We start from the raw sequence: 19,640 nt of genomic DNA, 5'->3' as shown, positions 1-19,640 counted from the left end.
CCCAGCTCTTATGGTAAGTAGTAATGGACAGTATTTTTGGATGAGATTAGCAACAGATTAAATTATGCTTTTTTATTTTTAAGCTTTAGTCTAGTAACACAACGTCATACTGTTACCCGCTACTTAATAAGTAAATTTGAAATAAATTATAACTCAGATCCACACGACCTTTTTTCTTCTTTATATACAGAGAGTACTTTATTTTGAAGAGGGAAGCGGTTGCGGAATGTCTGCAAGCTTTCCTTTTCCAATAAGGGTTCTTCCTATCGAGACATGGATGTTATCAACTTGAAGCTGAGCATTTGAGTTCAATGCATGAGTCACTACCTCGGCATTCACGCGTGATTGCTCCGTCTTGAATTGGCCTGATTTGTAGAATTTGAGTTCCGGTCTTATACCCCTAACTGTGGTATCGACAATGTTCTTGAAATCTGAACCCGATGATTTCGAAAGGGATTTGACGTCGGAAACTTTGCTGAATCCGACCTTTGGTATAGTTGGGTTGGCGAATGGGTACAGTTTGTTCATTCCATGAAGTTGGGATTGGCCAATATTTGTAGAATTCAAGGCCAAGCCGTGTTCTTCTGAAAATCTAGAAATTGCACGCAACATTCTGGATCTCAGACTGAATGCCATTTGGGATTTGTTTAGCTCTAGCTCACCGGGAGATGGTTCTTTGATTTTATATTGCAGCGGATCTTGAGGCTCAAAATAGCTGATGCTCTTGACGAAACTCTTGATATCATTTATCGCATCGGTGGCTTCCCATGTAACCTTCAGCTCTTTGTTGTCAACACTAGAATCGATTACTCCGAGTGATTTCAAGTCGTGCAATTTGTACTCTGGGAGCTCACACTTCTTAAGTTTGTCCCTTTGTTCGCGAGCCTTTTCTAGCCTCTTCACGATGCTCTTCCAGTGGGACATGTCAGGTTGAATGTTTTGACTTCTAAGAACTTTCAATGGCAAGTCGTCAAACACCTTCATAGCTGACTCAACATAAGGTTTCATATCTTGATTATCGTAGGCATCATCACTTTGCGTTTTTCCCTTCCGATGGTCACGAACAGACCTCCATTTGGACGATGAATACTGCGCTTTTGGTTTCTTCCCTTGCAAACGCTTTTCTCTGAAAATGCGAGGCTTGTTTTGGCTCTGATTTGCGCTTCTGGCTTGGTTCTTCTCTTTGAGAAGTTTTGGCTTTGCAGTATTATTCAATTCCTGTGGTATAGTCCTCAGTTTATCAAGCAGCAGCTGCTCATCATTACCGGCTGGCCCCTCGGTGGAATACATCCTCAGAGAGCGCACCAGCGCGACTGAACGTCTCAAATACATGTTCAACATCCGAACAATTTTTCTCAACTTGTATTTTCGCCAACTTTTGTGCAGGGTAAATTGCGTCGATAGTCCTCATGATACTTGTATTGTAAGATAATGCATCAGTTGCTGTTCGAGCATGCGATAACCAAATTCAATCACTCCCCGCTAGACGTCCTCAAAGTTTACAATGAGTACAAATACTCGAAACTGGATAACCTGGATGCGATCAAAGGTCATTTCCCGATGAAACCTCACCTAGCCTCTGTCAATACCTTGTCTTTGGATCCTTTGTATAACCGATATTTATTTTCTGGAGGAGGTGAATCTTCTATCAAGCTGTGGGATATAAAGCAGCAGGATGAAGTAGAAGAGTTGGAACCTATTTATACTCTTCCATCTAAATCGTTGCATAAATTTGGCATCACTCATATTAAATGGTGGTCCGATAACGGATTATGGCTGTCGTCCTCATTCGACCACACCTTAAGTGTTTCGGATGCAAATGAAATGCAGCATGTTCATTCTTTCAATCTTGGCTCCAGAGTGCTTTATTTTGATTTTGAAGATCATGGCCGCAATTCTTTGGTAGCTGTTTGTGCGGATGGGGGAATAGGAGGTCTCAGACTACTGGATTTGAGAACTCTGGCAGACGCTCATACACTAGGAGGTGGAGGAAAACTTCAAGGAGGCTTTGGATATATGCTGAGTTGTCGGTGGTCACCCGCAAATCCCAATCTTGTGGTTGGTGGCAGCCAAGATGGTTACTGCATAGGGTGGGATATACGACGTGCCGATGGTTGTATTTTCAAAATGGACTACAACCTAACAACAACTAACTACAAAACCAATACCAGACAGCTACTGTTACACGAAACCACTCCAAAAGCACACAATGGTGGAATCAACTCTTTACTTTTTACTGATGATGGGGCAGAACTTATAACTCTTGGACATGATGATAAAATATGTGTGTGGGATATGACAAGTGCAGAAAAGCCTCTTAACAAGCAGGTCAATTTCGGCCCCCTAGTGAGGAACAAATCCACGCAACACATTAGCATGGCTTTAAGTCCTACGAACGAAACAGAGCTACAATACTTATGGTTCCCGTCAGAAAACGGCGAGATCCTAATTTTCCGACTTGACGACGGTAAGCTTGTTGCCAGATTAACTAAAAATGGGAGTGCTCTGAACAGAAGGACGACCAGCATTGTCTATGCTAAAGATAGCTCGATCAAGTACTATAGTGGATGCAAGGACGGGACTATATCTGTCTGGGGCTATAATTCTTTGTTGGATAGCCAAATAGCTCGAGACGGGCTGGATTTTGATAGCGGAAACCCTGGAACGTTAGCAGGCGAGACCGAGCGTTCGGACGTCCTTGACAGGATACATGACGAGATCGAAGCTAATAGGATTCGTGCAAAAAACACGGAATTTCGATGACAGTGTTGAAAAAAAAATATTTTGTAATACTTCTGAAGTATCAGCATAATAACACTTACTGTAAAAGTAAGACGTTTGATTCTTTCCAAGGAGGCAGGGAATTATAGCATTTACGAGGGCGGAATATGATAAAGTTGCAAGTTCACATTGTTCCGCCGAGCGCTGCTAAAGCAAGAACACCGCTCCCTTACAATGGAACCGGAAATAATGTCGATATGAGTGTGATGCAGATGCAATCGCAAATATACCCTGGTTCCCAGTCTCAGCCTAATAACTCCTACTATCCGAACTTCACACTCAATGGCTCAAGTACGCCGCTGGTTAATGGAGTTTCGGGTTTCCATTCCCAGCGTCCAAGCTATGGCCCACCTCCCCATATCAATGGGCCTTCCGATGGTACTAAAAAATTCCTCCATATAACGAAAAGTTCGAGTACTCTTCAGGATGTTTGTGTCGAGATCCAAGAGAGATTCCTGAGGCTATATCCTGAACAAGAACCCATCATCATTCATCAAATTCAGGACAGCAATGAGTGTGACTTGGATCCGGAATATTCAGTTTCAATGATCTTTGATACGGACAACATTTTACGTGTTCTCGTGGAAAATGAATTCACAGGGGAGGAGGCTGATGCCAGAGGAAAACGCCACCTTCACAACGATTTGAATCAGGTCATCAAGAAAACAAGATCGTCTCGCAACCAACGTATTTGGCACGAGGCTAGACGACCTCCTCTGATAGAGGCTGAGGAGGCATCTCATCAATCTAATTTAACGCTCCCAGCTCCCAGCGATGGCAATCAGGATGCTACGGTAATTATTGAGCCGAAGAAGAATCTTAGTCCGCGAAATGCTAGCCCCGTGAATGCTCCTGGGTCCCCGAAGAGAATAACGTCTGGAATGCTCACGTCTCAATTCCAGCCTGATCTGTCAAAAGGTCAAGATCAAATCGAGAACGACGAAGGACGTGATTTGCAAATAAATGACGTACTAACTGATAGCGACCATTATCAAAGCGATGCGAATCAGGATACCTCTACTGTACGAAAAAGGCCGAGTGTGCCAACTAAAGCCGACGTGATGAACCGCATGACTTCAGCGCAGCGAAAGTCTCCAGTGTTGTTGAACGACACTTCTAACTCATCGTTCTCTTCCATCCCTGCCCAGACTTCTACACCTGCCAATGTCGTTTCGAATCCGTCATTTAAGGAGACCAAACCTATGAAACCATCTCAAGTCACGAAAAAACTCAATGATTCCGTCAAAGGTCCGGATGCAGATCTTGCGAAAACAGGAGAACAAAAGGACGTCAACGAAGAGGATTCTACGACCCCAAAGGCTAGAGGCAAAAAGCTAAAGGGAACAAAGGAACAGAAAGAGCCGAAAATTGATTCCAAAGAGGGCGTAATGCAACTTACACCACATGAAGAAACATCTGCTGCCAAACCTCGCAGAGGCCGTCCTATTGGCAGCAAGAATCGCGTCAAGAAGACTGAGACAAAAGAAGGAGGATCTCAAGAAGGAGAGGAGACCCGGAATCCAGAGGAAAAGAAAAAGCTGGCCCGCAAACCTAAAGCAAAAAGAGCTGAAGCAGCAGCAGCAGAGAGTAGTGAAACAAAGGACAACCAGAAAAACAATACGGCTGCCACCGAATCTATTCCACAAATTGCTGAAAGCAAGACTGGCAGTGATACCAGAGAAAAGAAATCTGCGAAGAATCGCTTTATTGATCCACAGAAGCATGGCATAAACTACACTAAAGCAGAAGTGATCGGTCTATTGAAAGATGGAGTGAAGGAAAAAGCAAAGACTAACGGTACCCCTACACAAGGAGTACAATCTAACGGGGTTGCTGAGAAAGAAGCAAAGCTACCAGTGGCACCAAATTCTCAGCCGCCTGTGACACAAGCACCAGAAAGTGGGTCGGATTCTAGCGACGATGACGATGACAATGACGACAACGATGACGACGAGTTAGAGGATGAACAGGAAACCATGAAAAGACCTAGAGTCGTCAATGCGCCAAAGAGCCTGATTGGCAATCCCTCTGTCCTTTCCTCGCGCAATAATTCCACGTTGAATGAAAGCCAAATATCGTCTCCACCTCCGAGCACCCAAGAGGCCCGTGTAATTCCTGAATTGCTTTCGCAGTCACAAGCACAGCCACCACATGTCTCTCAATCTGAGAGTTCGATTTCTTCACTCCCAAAGCTATCCCAGTTGATGGAACGTGGTCTACCTGATGTAAGGGAATTCAGCCAAGGTGTCCAAGCAACCTCTGCTTTCAGGCAGGAGAGGCCCGAGTCCGACTCCGAAACTGAGTCTTCCGATTCCGAGGATGATTCTGACGACTCGCAGGACGATAGCTCTGACTCGGAAACTGTAGGTTCTCAGAGATACCTTGATGCGAAAACTGCAAGTAATATTGTTTCCAAGGCCAAGGGTAAGAAGAAAAACCACGGATTTTTGGATCTAATGAAAGATGCTCGAAAATAGCTAAAATAGATTAGTTAAGCCATATAGAAAACTAGCGACGTTGTTGACCTTCGACAAACCCAAGTGCGTCGGCTTGGCCGATCTCACTCACTGTACTCACTTTGTTGTTGAACATCACTCCAAAGAACTTGTCACAGACTTTGAGCATTTCTGGACGGAACGTAGTGCATATGAATTGAGCGTGCTGGGAAAGTTCGTGAATGATCTGCGAGACAGATGTTCTGTATTGAGCATCTAAGTTTGCATCAATCTCATCAAACAGGTAAAATGGAGCTGGGTCACATTTTTGAATTGCCAGGATGAGAGCAATCGCACAGAGCGACTTCTGTCCGCCAGAAAGTTGCTCAATTCTTTGTTGTTCGTCCTCCTTTGAATTAAAAGAGACAGAAATCGAAACACCGACGTATTGGTCCACCAATTCAGTATCCTCCTCATCATCAGAGTCTGACTCTATAGCTTTCTTGCCTTTGCCCACTTTTTCACTTCTTTTTTGAATGATCAACTTACCAGTTCCTGCTGGAACTAGCTTTTCAAAGACTTCTGTGAAGCCGATACTCACTTCCTTAAATGTTCTGATGATGGCATCATCCTTTCTGCGCTCAAGAACCGAAATAAGATCTTCAATGGACTCTTTAGCATCATCAAGCTCATTTCTACGAGCCACCAGTGAATCACGCTGTTTGGCAAAGTTAAGGAACTGTTCTAGGGCCTTCTTGTTAACATGACTGTACTGCTTCAAACTCTCAGTGACTTCGTTTAATAGAGTCAAAACTTCACCTGAGCTTTTATCTTTGTAAGCAGTAAACGCTTCTTCTGGCAAGACACCCAGATCTCTAATTTTTCGGCTAATCTCGTCGCGCCTGTTAGCCAGCAAAACCTTTCTGCTCAGTGATTTTTCAGAGCTCTTGCCATAGTTTTCTAGTCGCCGCAAGAGGTTCCGTTGCGACTCATTGAGTTTTTGAAGCTGATCTTCAAGATTTTTAAGCTGTTTCTTCAATCCCTGTGACTTGCTGTGCAGCTCAGAATTCGAAGACTCCAGTTTCTCTCTGGTCTGCTCCAAAGTTTGCAACTTTTTCTCGAGTTCTTCGACCTTGATGTCATTTTTTTGCTGGGAATTGGACGTCCGCAAACTCAACTGCCTCAACCGAGGGTATAGACTGCCATTCAACTCGGATATGAGTGATGAAGACCGCAGCTCCAGCTCGTTGAGCTGGTCGTTGACCTGAGTGTATTCTTCCTCGGTACTCGAAATACTTTCACTGAGCTTTTTGAGCTGTTGCAACTCGATCTCGCTTAGATTTGATTCCTTGAATTCAGATTTTAATTCATCTTGGTACTCGCTAATCTGTTGCTCAGAAAGTTTTATTGAGGTTTGTAGCGACTCGATGCGCCCCTCCAGAGAGCCAAGCTCCTGATCATATCTACTTTTTTCATTTCCAAGTTTCGACTTGATGGACAAATAAGACTCTTTTTTTGTCAATAGGGCATCTAGTTCTCTGCGCTTATTTGCCAATTCTTCGCCTGCTTTGGTAACTCGAGCATCCTTGTCGGCAATCTGTTTTTTAACTTGTTCAAGCCTCTCCTGGGCACCGAAAATCTCAGATTTCCACTTGGTCAAGTTTTTAAGACAGTCCACTCTTGAACGAGTTTGATCGCGGAATCCTCCCGTAAGCACTCCCTTTCGGTCACATCTATCACCATCTAGAGTAATGGCGTTGAGTTTGTAAGCTTGCGAAATTTCTGCACCCTTTTCGAGCGTGATGCATACAACTGTCTTGCCAAAAACTTGCTTCACAGCAGGCTCCAAATATTCGTCAAATGCAATCTTCTTGATGAGCGGAACGCACTCAGATGTATCCGGATAAGACACAGTTTTAGGATTTAATCGGTTGAGAGGCATGAAAGTCACACGTCCTGCTTTTTGTCTAATCAGCTCCTCCATAATGAGCGTCGCAGTTTTATCGGTATCAACGACAATATGAAACAAGGAATTGCCGCCAATGACTTCGACTGCAGTCTTGTATTTTTCGCTGACGTTAATGAGCTCTCCCAAAGTTCCATACACTCCGTTCAAACCAAGATCTTTAGCTATACGTTGGACTCCTTCGAGTCCCAAAGCCATTGAACGATCCATAGTTTCGCTGACTCCCTGCTGGGCTCTCGCTTTTTCAGTTTCGTATGTCTCGATGATACTATTAAGCTTACTTTCTTCTCTCCAAAGCTGTTTCCTGTCGTCGATAAGTTGGTTGTAGTCGAGCTTCAACTTCGCCAGCTCTATTTCGAGAGAATCCATTTCAGTGTCAAGAGACTCAGCATTTTTAGCAACGCTCAACTCAGCAGCGAGATTTCCCGCCACAGACTCGATTTCTTCTTTATTTCTCAAGTAGACAGCTAAATCACCTTTTTTGGATTCAAGAGATTCCGACAAATTAGCAATTTCTGATTTAAGCCATTCATCACGTTCCGCCTTGCTCTTGAACTGTGAAAAACGGCCTTTTTTGGAAAGAAGGAAGCGTTGCTGTTGCTTCATCTCATCCAGTTTGCCTTTGATCGCACGTTCGTTGGCCAAAGCTTGTTTCAGAGCAGGCTGACACTTGCCAACCTCTACTTCTTTCCGAGATATTAGAGCATTTAGGTCCTCCAACTGAGAAGCAAAATCAACTCCAGAATAACCAGTGTCTGCTTCTGCCTCTTTCAACCGAGCGCTCGTATCCCCTATAGTGGTTAGCACGTCTCTAATTTCGGCATCATTCTCAGAAATGTCAACGTCAACGAGTTTCAGATCTGCCGTAAGCTCTGCGATCTGCGCATCAATGGTTTGAGCCTGTTTCTCCCTCTCGGCTAGTTTTTCAACCAACGAAGACGTGTCCTGAATAGCAGCTGCATAGTCTGATTCTAAGGACTCAACCTGATCACTTAAATTCGTCAACTCTCTATCATAAAGGTTATACTCGAGGGATTTTTTCTTATTATTGAGTTTCTCAAATTCCTTAAGATCATTTTTCTCCAAGTCGAGATCTTCCAAACGACCCTCTATGTACCTTAACATCTCGTCAATTTGCTCTCTCTTTTTGTTGGTTATTGACATCTCTTTGAGCGAGTCTTTCAATTTCGTTTCAAAAACACGAGCTCCAGCAACTTCTTTTAGAAGCTGCAACCTTTCAGAGTCTTTGGCATTAGTTAATGAAGTGATTCGACCTTGTGGAACGATATAGTACGGATTGGACTTTGAAAAACCAGCACTTTCAAGTAAGTTCGTAATATCAGACTTGGTGGCAAGTTTGGAGTCTAGCGAGTAATCGTCTTTCTTCATACCAATTGTTCTTCTAATCACGACTTCGTCTTTGTCGATAGGAAATCTGCGATCCGTATTATCAAAAACAATCTCCACATAAGCAGACATGACCGTACCCGAGCCTTCGTGAATCAGTGACTGGCGTTCCTCTCTTGTCATATTGGTATATGCGTCGGATAGAACAAATCTGATGGCTGCGAAGAAATTCGACTTCCCTGACCCGTTACGCCCAACCACCACATTGTGCTTGGGGGAAAACGAGTCTATGATCGTTGTATTTTTGTAGGTTTTGAAACCCTGTATTACGATCTGCACGTTAGCACCTTTCCAGTCATCTACTTACTCTCTTGATATGCATATTTTGAGAACATATTTTCAAATCAACGCGTCTCAATATTTTCGTGTCGCGGAACCTACTCCTTACACCAAAAAGCATCAAGGGCGATAATATTTTGGTTCAACGAACGGCATCTTGGACACAACTGCGGGTCTTAGCTTTCCTCTAATCTCAATCAGAACTTCGGTGCCCGTCTTCTGATAAGGCTTATTGATAAATGCCTGTCCAATATTGCCTCCAAGAGTAGGAGAGGGAGACCCAGAGCAAACTACACCGATTTGTTTAGATTGATCGTCGCTAGCGAAAATCTTATTTCCCTGGCGAGGGGAGGGGCCTTTGGATTTGATGCCAACTCTCTTGAAAGTAACCGATTTTGGATTTTCCAGCTGACCCAGTATCTTTTCGCTTCCGTTGAACTTGTCCGACCTTCTAGACTTGGACACTAACCAGTTCAAAGACGCTTCAACAGGTGTAATCTCTTCGTTCAGTTCATGCCCGTATAGACACATTCCTGCTTCAAGTCGGAGCGAGTCTCTTGCAGCGAGGCCAACTGGTTTCACAGCCTCGCTCTGCAAAAGAGCAAGGAAGAACTCTCTCGCAACGCCTATATCTGGGATGGAAATTTCAAAACCATCTTCACCAGTGTAGCCACCTCTTGCGATATGGAATTTTTCTGAGGATCCGAAGCCATCCAGAGGAATGAATCTGGATTCGCCAAAGTATAAGGTGCTCAGATCAGATGAAGTGTACTTAGACACAACTTCCTGAGCTTTCGGTCCTTGGATTGCGAGAAGGGCACCTTCAAACGTTTGATGTTCGATGCCAGAACCTTCATTGTAGCTACTGAGCTCTGATTTGATGAACTCAATATCCTTAGCTCTGCAGCCTGCATTGGTAACAATATAGAAACTATCTTCATCATGCTTGGTGATCATACAGTCATCAACAACACCACCATTGCTGTTAAGCAAGACGCTCAGGGTGGAATGAAATGGCTTTAGAGAGCGTAAGTCAGTAGGGCATATCTTCTGCAGAAAAGAGGTAGCGTTTGGTCCTTTGATCCGATGCTGCAGCATATGAGAGACATCAAAGACACCACAATTGGTTCTGACCCACTTGTGCGATTCAATATGAGTCTGGCCCTTGTAAAGAACAGGCATCGAATAACCCGCAAATTCGACCATGGTGGCTTTGAGCTTGATATGCAAGTCTGTGAAGGGTGTAGCCAAAAGAGAGGGCTCAGAGGAGTAGTGCCTGATCCCTTTGGGCCATAGTAAGAGCGCTCTCCGAGAAAACATACTAAGTTTGAGGTGATGTGGAGAAACCGGTAAGGCTTTATAGGCAGATACGCAGTACAAAGTCTTGACCGGAATTTGACCGGAAATTACTTGGTGACTTGATTGATTTGAAACCTTATATTTTTTTTAACTCTGGTCAGCATGCCTCAATTGAGTGAAGACAAGAAGAGAGTGTTGCTCCAATTGCTGGTGCGCTAACCCAGACCTACTACCGATACACTGATCGCAACGTCTAACGATAGTGTTCAACCGCCATGAGTCCCTATACACGATAGAAAGGTCCATCGCTCGTGAGTTGAGAGAAATAGGGGTATTGCGCTTCTCGCGAATTCCATTCTTCAAAACTGGACTACTTGAGCACCTAATAGATCAAACTCGGAAGATGATATACTGACATCGTGGTTTCAAAGTTGAAAGGTCTTCCTGAAGCTGGACTAGAAAAAGAAGTATAGCCCTTCATCATTTAGAATGCCGTCTCTCGGTCGCAAGACCGAACAAAAGGATGCTGGTGCATCTTTCGAGTTTGTTATAAGCTTTTGGCTCAGAAACACATCCTGGAAGCCCAAATATATGAGCTCAGCAATCGAGCTTACCCTTGCAACTGCTAGCGACCACCTGACAGGAACCATACCGCACAAAATCATCCCCGATAATTTTTTCCGAATTGATCCCTCGGGTTTTAAGCCCAGCTGAGAGCGAATCGTATGCCAATAATTTCATTAGTTTAAAGACCAATTGCCAGAGTCGAGCTAGCCATCAACCCCAATTCCATAACGGACAGCATACGATAGGGAGACTGCTAATACTTGGCCGTCCAAATGGAGATCAAGCTGTACAGGGAGTGTGACTCCAAATAGCTATCTCAACGAGTCATCAAATCAGGAATCTTTGCTCTCTATGTGTGGAGCTTTAGTCACAGGAAAGACGTTCGTACGAGTCAAGGGTTCTCTTGTACTTCACAAAAAAGACCAACCAGAGCATATTCGCAGCAGCGAACAGAAGAACCTCGTATAACGGAAAATAAACTAATCCAGCTCCCTTTCCGCCTGCGGTTGAGTCTGCGATTAGTCCCATGACGTAGGGCATGACAGTGGATCCCATGGCTCCCAATCCACATATTACAGCCACACCCGCAGTAGAAAACTTTTTGGGTAACGTTTTCATCGCTATAACCACAGTGGTAGAAAACATAGGGCCGACAAAGAATCCAACGAAGCATATAGAGCATACCATCAATGCATAGACCTGATTGAACAGCCAGAAAAGAATTGTTCCAATCGTGACCAGGGTGCAATATATGACCATCGCTTTGGTTTCGTAATCTTCAAATAGATGACCGGTAATAAAGCTAAGGAAAAACCGGCCTGCGGTGAAGGCAATCCAGTATGCGCTAGTGACATATGACGAAGACTTGTCGGTAAATCTGTGGATGTTCAAAAGGTAGTTAAAAAGCCACACACCCATGCTCAGTTCCGATCCCAGATAAGTAAATAAACACAAGGAGAAAAAGATGACGAACTTGTTTGTGATAATTGTCTTGAACGACAAATATTCATCAGTCCCATCCTTCTCACAATCTTGTTGTAATTGGTATCTATATTTCCATCTTGTTTCTCGGCTGAAAAGGAAAATCGAGCCCACAAAATTTATTGCAATGAGCCCCAATATGAAAAGGTAGTACTGGTTCCACGCAAACCCACGATGAATCAGGAAAGTGCAAAACAGGGGGCTAATGAAACACCCCAAGCCATAGAATGCATGCATCAAGCCAAGTAGCTGATTGCTATACTTTAAGCCACCAACGAAAAGATTCATCGCACAATCAAGAGTTCCGAAACCAAGTCCGTTAATCATGGATATTGAAACAAGCGTCGGAAAGTTCAGCTTTGCATATATAGCTGTAGGCATTATTGCCATGACCAGCAAAGATATTGGGTATAGGCCTTTCAAGCCCAACATTTGGCATACCATGTTGTTTCCGAAACTTGCGATCATATATCCTATAGCTTGACAAAGAAATAAATATGATATATGTGTTCTATCAGTTTGATAATCTGATAAAAGATACTCCATAACCGACCCCAAGGATTGATCTGCCACGCCAATAATCATGAAGCTAATCACAATTACTGCTACCTGTAATCTTAATCTAATCGATCGTTTTACATCTCTGCTTCCTAGATAAATTGTGTGACCTTGGAAATCTATAGAAGTTGGTATTTCAAAATCCTCATCCGTTCCAAATTCATTGTCGTATTCATGTGGAAACTCAAAAGACTTATTCTCATTCTCTGGGGTGAGAGTGCTGAGCTCAAAAGATCCGCCGCTCATGTAGCAATTAGTTTAAGATCCCTTTAAACTTTTTTTCTCCCCTTGGGGTAATACAGATATCCAACGTAGTGGAACTCCAAAAATAAAAACGTTCATGCGACATGGTAAGCTATGAAAAACATTAGTACTTGTTTCGTGTTTTAAGCTTGATCGAGAGACTCTTCAGTGAACTGTGAAGGAGACCCGGTAATCCGTCAAAACCCATATCTGCCAACTTTTCTAATATATCCAGTCTCAAATAGTCGTAGTCGGAGTACATGTCGTACCATTGTTCAGAATTACTGATTAGTCTGTTGAACTCGGATTCGTTCAATGGCCCTGCAAGACGAATATCAACCCCATTGTGGTCCTCAAGACGATGGATTATATCAGTAATCAATGAAGAGTATGCAGGTGCATAGAAGACGTCAAAGTCTTTTTTGATGGAATCAAAGTCATAGTCCTCCCTATCGTCGAAACTTGAATCGTAGTGATGATAGCGCTGTTTAAGCATTTTGGTTGTGAGAGCATAAGGGAGCATGAACCCCTTGGCAGTCGATTTTTCATTTTTGTCGAATGCCTTGTCTCTCCAAACAATATTACACAGATCCATCACGTAGGAATTGTGCAAATTCTTGAGCATGCTGAACGTTGCATGAGTCAAGTCCGAATTTATTGCACCAAGTCCTTGTTGTGTAGAAAGAAAGTTTGCGTAGTAACGTCTGCAAAATGTCACATGTCGACACACCCCATCGATCAGAGCAGAGTTCGATGAAAAATATAGATCATAAAGTACAACGGGTGGCAAAACTAAATTTGATAATCTGAGGTGCTCATAGTCGATTCGATAAACCACACGCAAAAATCTGACAAAGCTTAATTTACATTCGGTAAACTGGTTTGCTTGGCCACAAAAACTCTCCGTAAAATCACTAATCACATTCTCTATCAGATTATTGACCGTTTTCCAAAATTCTTCGTCCTCATGAGGCGTCTGAACGATGCACCAATTCGAGATGAGACCAGATGTAGACTCCAACGCACGGGACACACTACCAGAATTCTTTAAGAGTGGCCTGAGCTTCTCATAGATTGGTACAAATTGTAACCAAGGTCGATATGCAAGGTAAGGTAAAAATTCGTAAAACTTCACGGTACCAATAATAGGGTCTTCAGGTTGCAAGCCTGACAACAGAAATTCCTCCAATGCTGGAAGAAGAACTAGCGAGATTCTAGTGAGTTCAAGTAGTCCATTGAATAATGGTTCGTGTGCAGGATTGAGCTTTTGCCCCTCTTCACCAAGAACGACTTCCATCCACTTGTTCAGCTCTTGATAATCAAGCTGCAGCAAAGCGGTATACAGAGGAAGTTTTGGGTAGAATTGGACGAAAAGGCCGAGAGTTTCAGTTACTTTGAAACTTGGCTGCACTTTGTAATGCGAAAAATCATCGATCTGGTATAATAACAATCCCATTTGTCGAGGCACAGAAATGTTGTCCAGATGCTGCAAATAGGCTGGAATTGTGTAGCAATCTGCTACTGATCTGGAAGTCAACATGTCTATCGTATTGATATCAAAAGTAAGCTCGTCAAGCTTTTTACGCTTATATCGATGTCCCGCGGCTGATACCCCATATCGCAAATTGAGATACTCGAGCATTTGATTGAAGTCTTGTAAATTATAGTAAAACTCCTGAAAATCTTCAATCTCCATCAGCGGCGACATGGTATCAGTATTCTGATTGAACTGATAGTATTGAACTTTGACATCCACCAATGACTCCAGCACTTGGTGATCCGCCTTGAATACATCCTTAGGAAGCCTTTCATTCTCGACGATCTCTTCTAATTTATATCTGTAGGTATCGAACAGAGGTAAATTATCCTTTCCTTGCAAATAGCTATGGATGACTGTCACCAAAGGCAACACGCTCTTGTCTTTTTCGTAGAGTTCAGTCAAATATATGATTCTGGAAGCATTGAGGAAGAACTTGATGTTAAAGGACTCATCAATTTGCGAACTCAGCTGAATCAAATAAACTATGATAATGCTAATATGGCCTCTGATGTACCCAATTGGCAGCATATTATAAAGAAATGGAAGAATACGCAAATAGTCTTTACCTAGCCTGAAATTGAAAAAGTTGGAGACAAGCCATTTGCTCATATTGGTCTGAATCTTCGGGTGTATTGTGGTTCCTTCGTTGGAAAACGTAGATAATTTTAACGAGCTGATAATGCAGAGAAATACATCAAAGTCTAACAGCTCGTAACAGTGCCAAATCTTTACAATTCGACATTTGATTGAATTAGTAAAGAGTCTCGTGTTCGTGGTGTCTAGCACGACATTAAGCAGTATTTTGAACTGGCTCAGACTAATACCATATTTTGGTACTACCAATTGAAGTTCGCGTACAGTCTCTTTGATGGAATATGTATCAGATTTCTCGTTGGCTGTCCGCAGAACTTCAATAGAAGAATCAATAAAGTCGTAGTAGCGCTGAATTTTGGCGCGCCTTCCAGAGTCCATTTGGTCCTCAAAGATATATATCTTGTTTTTATTTGAGGTACGCGATTTGTTCTGCACGCCTTTGCACCACGCGTTAATCCAACTTGATCGAGCCAAAAAAAAAGTTCTTAGAATTTGAGATGTCTTCGTCAGAAGAGGAAACGCCTTTGAACGCAGTCAAGCGCAAACGTGTAACTAAGAGGCCTGAGCCTATTTTGTCTGAATCAGAGGATGGTTTGGCCACAGGATCAGAGAAGGTGAAGACGCCGACCACATCATTTAGCGAAGATGAGACTGATGATGTACCTCTGAAGAAGCGGAAAACCAATTCAAAAGCTGCACAAAGTAGACCCACAGTCAAAAAGGAAACACAGTCAAGCGTTTCGGTTTCTCCCCGGAAAAAAAGTCAGAAGAGTAAAGAGCCCAAAATCAAGAAAGAAGAGACACCCAAAGTTAAAACAGAAGATGAAGCGGAAGAGGAAGAGAGGTACAAGTGGTGGGAGCAACAGGATTTGAACGACGAGATTGTTTGGGATACGCTTGAGCATAACGGAGTCATATTTCCTCCAGAATACGAACCTCTCCCTTCTCATGTGAAGCTGATTTACGATAAAAAACCCGTTTCTCTCCCACCAGCTGCTGAAGAAGTTGCCGGCTTTTATGCAGCCCTACTGGAGTCTGATCATGCCAAAAATCCGACCTTTCAAAAGAATTTCTTTGCCGATTTTCTAGAGGTACTGAAAGAAAACGGGGGGTGTCCAGACGCGGAAATCAAAGAGTTCGAAAAATGTGATTTCAGCAAAATGTTCGAGTATTTTCAAAAGCAGAAGGAGGAAAAGAAGGCGATTTCTCCCCAAGAGAAGAAACGAATCAAACAGGAGAAGGAAAAGATGGAAGAAAAATACAAATTTTGTCTTTTGAACGGTCGGAAAGAGCAGGTTGGAAATTTCAGAGTTGAGCCTCCGGGATTATTCAGAGGTCGTGGAGCGCATCCGAAGACCGGTAAACTGAAAAAGCGCGTTCAACCGGAGGATATAACTTTAAATCTGAGCAAAGATGCACCAATCCCTCCGCCACCGGAAGGCCATCAGTGGGGAGAAATAAAGCATGATAACACTGTTGCATGGCTGGCCATGTGGAGAGAAAATGTGCTTGGATCCGTTAAGTACGTGCGATTTGCTCAAAATTCCTCTCTGAAAGGTATGAGTGACTTCAAGAAGTTTGAAAAGGCGAGAGAGCTGAAGAACTGCATCGATGCTATCAGGAAAGACTACCGAGCCAAGTTGAAATCTGAGCTCATGATGGATAGACAATTGGCTACAGCGACATATCTCATTGACGTATTTGCGCTCAGAGCGGGGGGAGAAAAGAGCGAAGATGAAGCAGACACCGTTGGTTGTTGCTCCTTAAGATACGAACACATTTTCCTGAAGCCCCCAAACACAGTTGTTTTTGATTTCTTAGGTAAGGATTCCATCAGGTTCTATCAAGAGGTTGAAGTGGATCCTCAAGTTTTCAAGAACTTGAGAATTTTCAAAAAGAGTCCAAAGAAACCTGGTGACAACTTGTTCGACAGAATTGATCCCTCCGTGCTCAACAAATATTTCCAATCGTATCTCCCGGGATTGACTGCTAAGGTTTTCAGAACTTACAATGCGTCCAAGACCATGCAAGACCAAATCGATTTGATTAAGAATGAAGGTACGGTCAATGAGAAAGTGGTGAAATTCAACGCTGCCAATAGAACTGTTGCTATACTCTGTAATCATCAGCGGACGGTTAGTAAGAATCATGAAGCAGGAGTTCAAAAAATAAATGAAAAGATAGAAGAAATGATATGGCGCAAAATCGTGCTGAAGCGTATGATGCTGCAACAAGACGAGTCGTTGAGGAATAAGGATTCCAAATACTTTGAGGAGATTGATGATTTGAGCAAGGAGGAAGAACAAAAAATCATTGAGCGGGTGTTACAAAAAGAGAGGGAAAAGATAGAGAAGAGATATGAACGAGAGCTATTAAAGTTGGGATACGAAGAACTGACGAAAGACGAGAAGACGAAGAAGAAAGATGAATTAGCAGCCGATCGCAAGAGCAGGTTAGAAAAGCACAAAGAACTAGAGAAAACATACAGAAATGAGTTCAAGAGCAGAAAGTACGAGATCAAGTCCACACAAACTGTGGAGAAGCTTCAACAGCAGGTGGAGAAAATTGAAACAAGGATAAAAAACACTAGTCTTCAGCTCAAAGACAAGGAAGACAACTCTCAAGTTGCGCTGAACACATCCAAAATCAATTACATCGACCCTCGACTAACAGTTATGTTTTCCAAAAAGTTCGAGGTGCCCATCGAGAAGCTGTTCACTAAAACCTTGCGCGAAAAGTTTGCTTGGGCCATCGAATCAGCCGATGAGAACTGGAGATTCTAAAGCTCATAATAATGTAATATAGAATGGTTAAATATATATGTACCGAATGGCGCTATGTATAGAGGATAATCATGCTAAGAGGGGCTTAATATTGTCTAGCAGCGGCCTGACAAGCCTTTAGCTGCTGCAAGTAGAAGTCGCAAGCCTGATAGTTGCCATTCGATTCCTCCAAACATCTAGTAAAGTTTCTAGCATCCGCATCACAGGCAGGAGTGGATTGTTGTTGGTATTGTTGAGCTGAAGCAGCCGGGACTTGCTGCTGTTGGTACTCAGCAGGCTGCGAAGATGATCCGGAGAACAGACCTGTTATACCTGCACCTATAGTGTGACCCACTGCGGAGCCGACCGCGACACCAGCAGCAGTCGAGGCCATTTGCGAAAACAGACCTGGCTGTTGTTGGGTCTGCACCGGATGGCTGTAAGAGTGCGTAGGAGCTGGTGCAGCCATAGTGGATGCTGGTCTGGCACCAGAAGGGGCAGATCTAGCAGCTGGAGCAGGTCTTCTTGAAGATGATCTTGGCATGTTGAAAAATATGTAATTAAAAAAAAACGCGAATCTATTTGCCACTGCTTTATGCTGGAGATTCGAGAAAAAAAGGGGCGAAGGATTAAAATTAGCCACGCTATCAAAGACCGGGTAATTGTGGCTAGTTTACGATGTAGCACTAAAAGGTGGGGTTTTAGAATCGCAGCTACCAATGTTTTGTTTTGCACTCAGACAGGGTTGGAGGGTTGCAGCATGGAGCTCCATAGGAGTTCGCTCAAGGAGTTTCTCTGTCACTGCATATAGTAGGCAGAGCACTGGAGGAACTGGTAGCCAAAGGGCCGATGATAACGATTTCTATCAAATTAGGAAAAGAGGCAATCGACCAGGAGAAGGTGATCCGGATGAACCAGAGCTAGCCTCAACTTACAATATCAAAATAAGCTCTGCAATGGGTAACTATGAACAGTTTATCAATGAATCGAAAGACTGGGATACTTGGAATCTTTACAACGAGGATTCTCCAGACTTTCCTGTTCGTAAAAACAAGATTAGACATTTTACGTTGAACTTTGGGCCGCAACACCCTGCAGCTCATGGAGTGCTGCGATTGATTCTTGAGCTACACGGTGAAGAAATTGTTCGATCAGATCCACACGTTGGCCTTTTGCACAGAGGAACAGAAAAATTGATTGAATCCAAAACGTACATTCAGGCATTGCCGTACTTTGATAGACTTGATTATGTCTCTATGATGACCAACGAGCAGGTGTTCTCCCTTGCTGTGGAAAAACTGCTTAATATTGAAGTGCCCATCAGAGCAAAGTATATTAGAACAATGTTTGGAGAGATTACGCGTATTTTGAACCATCTCATGTCTGTTCTATCGCACGCTATGGACGTGGGAGCGCTGACACCATTCCTGTGGGGCTTTGAAGAAAGAGAAAAATTGATGGAATTTTATGAGCGAGTTTCGGGGGCTCGGTTGCACGCTGCTTATGTGAGACCAGGTGGGGTTTCACAAGACCTTCCTTTTGGCTTACTGGATGATATCTACATGTGGGCTACCCAATTCGGTGACCGTATTGACGAAACAGAGGAACTCCTTACTGACAATCGTATCTGGAAACAAAGAACGGTAGACATTGGAACAGTGACGGCAGAAGACGCTCTGAATTATGGTCTGTCGGGTGTCATGCTTAGAGGATCGGGTGTCCCTTTTGACATCAGAAAGTCACAGCCATACGATGCCTACGAATATGTCGATTTCGATGTTCCTGTTGGAACTAGAGGAGATTGTTACGATAGATATTTGATTAGAATGGCCGAGTTTAGGCAATCCCTGCGGATTATCGAACAATGCATCAACGATATGCCTGCAGGCCCCATTAAGGTTGAAGACTTCAAAATTGCCCCACCAGCCAAATCGTTGATGAAAACTGATATGGAAGCTTTGATCCACCATTTTTTGGTGTTCACCAAAGGTTACCAAGTTCCTCCTGGTGAGACTTATACGGTTATTGAAGCCCCGAAGGGAGAAATGGGCGTGTATGTGGTGAGTGACGGATCAGAGAGACCATACAGATGCAAAATTCGTGCTCCTGGATTCTCTCATCTGGCTGCTTTTGATCACATTTCAAGAGGACACTTGCTACCAGATGCTGTGGCAATCATCGGAACGATGGATCTTGTGTTCGGAGAGGTTGACAGATGATGATGTGAA

The 19,640-nt window shown here is 43.3% G+C and overlaps 11 protein-coding genes across 11 annotated transcripts; 5 read left to right on the top strand and 6 right to left on the bottom strand.

Annotated features, from left to right (window-relative positions):
* Positions 1-198: 198 nt before the first annotated feature.
* On the bottom strand, positions 199-1,341 carry KL911_000783 (uncharacterized protein; the record flags this gene model as incomplete). Its single annotated transcript, XM_043201075.1, has 1 exon — positions 199-1,341. The coding sequence occupies one exon, from the start codon at positions 1,339-1,341 to the stop codon at positions 199-201; it is 1,143 nt and encodes a 380-aa protein (XP_043056347.1).
* A 90-nt stretch (positions 1,342-1,431) lies between these two features.
* Positions 1,432-2,763, top strand: KL911_000782 (uncharacterized protein; the record flags this gene model as incomplete). Its single annotated transcript, XM_043201074.1, has 1 exon — positions 1,432-2,763. The coding sequence occupies one exon, from the start codon at positions 1,432-1,434 to the stop codon at positions 2,761-2,763; it is 1,332 nt and encodes a 443-aa protein (XP_043056346.1).
* Positions 2,764-2,888: 125 nt separating this feature from the next.
* On the top strand, positions 2,889-5,258 carry KL911_000781 (uncharacterized protein; the record flags this gene model as incomplete). The annotated part of the gene is made up of 1 exon (XM_043201073.1): positions 2,889-5,258. The coding sequence occupies one exon, from the start codon at positions 2,889-2,891 to the stop codon at positions 5,256-5,258; it is 2,370 nt and encodes a 789-aa protein (XP_043056345.1).
* A 31-nt stretch (positions 5,259-5,289) lies between these two features.
* Positions 5,290-8,712, bottom strand: KL911_000780 (uncharacterized protein; the record flags this gene model as incomplete). The annotated part of the gene is made up of 1 exon (XM_043201072.1): positions 5,290-8,712. One exon carries the CDS (start codon positions 8,710-8,712, stop codon positions 5,290-5,292), a length of 3,423 nt encoding a protein of 1,140 aa, XP_043056344.1.
* Positions 8,713-8,988: 276 nt separating this feature from the next.
* On the bottom strand, positions 8,989-10,188 carry KL911_000779 (uncharacterized protein; the record flags this gene model as incomplete). Its single annotated transcript, XM_043201070.1, has 1 exon — positions 8,989-10,188. The coding sequence occupies one exon, from the start codon at positions 10,186-10,188 to the stop codon at positions 8,989-8,991; it is 1,200 nt and encodes a 399-aa protein (XP_043056343.1).
* Positions 10,189-10,656: 468 nt separating this feature from the next.
* Positions 10,657-10,881, top strand: KL911_000778 (uncharacterized protein; the record flags this gene model as incomplete). The annotated part of the gene is made up of 1 exon (XM_043201069.1): positions 10,657-10,881. The coding sequence occupies one exon, from the start codon at positions 10,657-10,659 to the stop codon at positions 10,879-10,881; it is 225 nt and encodes a 74-aa protein (XP_043056342.1).
* Positions 10,882-11,097: 216 nt separating this feature from the next.
* On the bottom strand, positions 11,098-12,519 carry KL911_000777 (uncharacterized protein; the record flags this gene model as incomplete). The annotated part of the gene is made up of 1 exon (XM_043201068.1): positions 11,098-12,519. One exon carries the CDS (start codon positions 12,517-12,519, stop codon positions 11,098-11,100), a length of 1,422 nt encoding a protein of 473 aa, XP_043056341.1.
* Positions 12,520-12,640: 121 nt separating this feature from the next.
* KL911_000776 (uncharacterized protein) lies at positions 12,641-15,028 on the bottom strand (the record flags this gene model as incomplete). The annotated part of the gene is made up of 1 exon (XM_043201067.1): positions 12,641-15,028. The coding sequence occupies one exon, from the start codon at positions 15,026-15,028 to the stop codon at positions 12,641-12,643; it is 2,388 nt and encodes a 795-aa protein (XP_043056340.1).
* A 119-nt stretch (positions 15,029-15,147) lies between these two features.
* KL911_000775 (uncharacterized protein) lies at positions 15,148-17,433 on the top strand (the record flags this gene model as incomplete). Its single annotated transcript, XM_043201066.1, has 1 exon — positions 15,148-17,433. One exon carries the CDS (start codon positions 15,148-15,150, stop codon positions 17,431-17,433), a length of 2,286 nt encoding a protein of 761 aa, XP_043056339.1.
* An 85-nt stretch (positions 17,434-17,518) lies between these two features.
* Positions 17,519-17,956, bottom strand: KL911_000774 (uncharacterized protein; the record flags this gene model as incomplete). The annotated part of the gene is made up of 1 exon (XM_043201065.1): positions 17,519-17,956. One exon carries the CDS (start codon positions 17,954-17,956, stop codon positions 17,519-17,521), a length of 438 nt encoding a protein of 145 aa, XP_043056338.1.
* Positions 17,957-18,131: 175 nt separating this feature from the next.
* On the top strand, positions 18,132-19,631 carry KL911_000773 (uncharacterized protein; the record flags this gene model as incomplete). The annotated part of the gene is made up of 1 exon (XM_043201064.1): positions 18,132-19,631. One exon carries the CDS (start codon positions 18,132-18,134, stop codon positions 19,629-19,631), a length of 1,500 nt encoding a protein of 499 aa, XP_043056337.1.
* Positions 19,632-19,640: the final 9 nt, after the last annotated feature.

This window comes from Ogataea haglerorum, assembly GCF_019207285.1.
Source record: "Ogataea haglerorum isolate 81-453-3 chromosome Unknown 81-453-3_NODE_2_length_903871_cov_94.662503, whole genome shotgun sequence".
Classification (NCBI taxonomy): Eukaryota; Fungi; Ascomycota; class Pichiomycetes; order Pichiales; family Pichiaceae; genus Ogataea; species Ogataea haglerorum.
The sequence above is the reverse complement of the archived record's forward strand: the minus strand, read 5'-3'. Positions and strand labels throughout refer to the sequence as shown.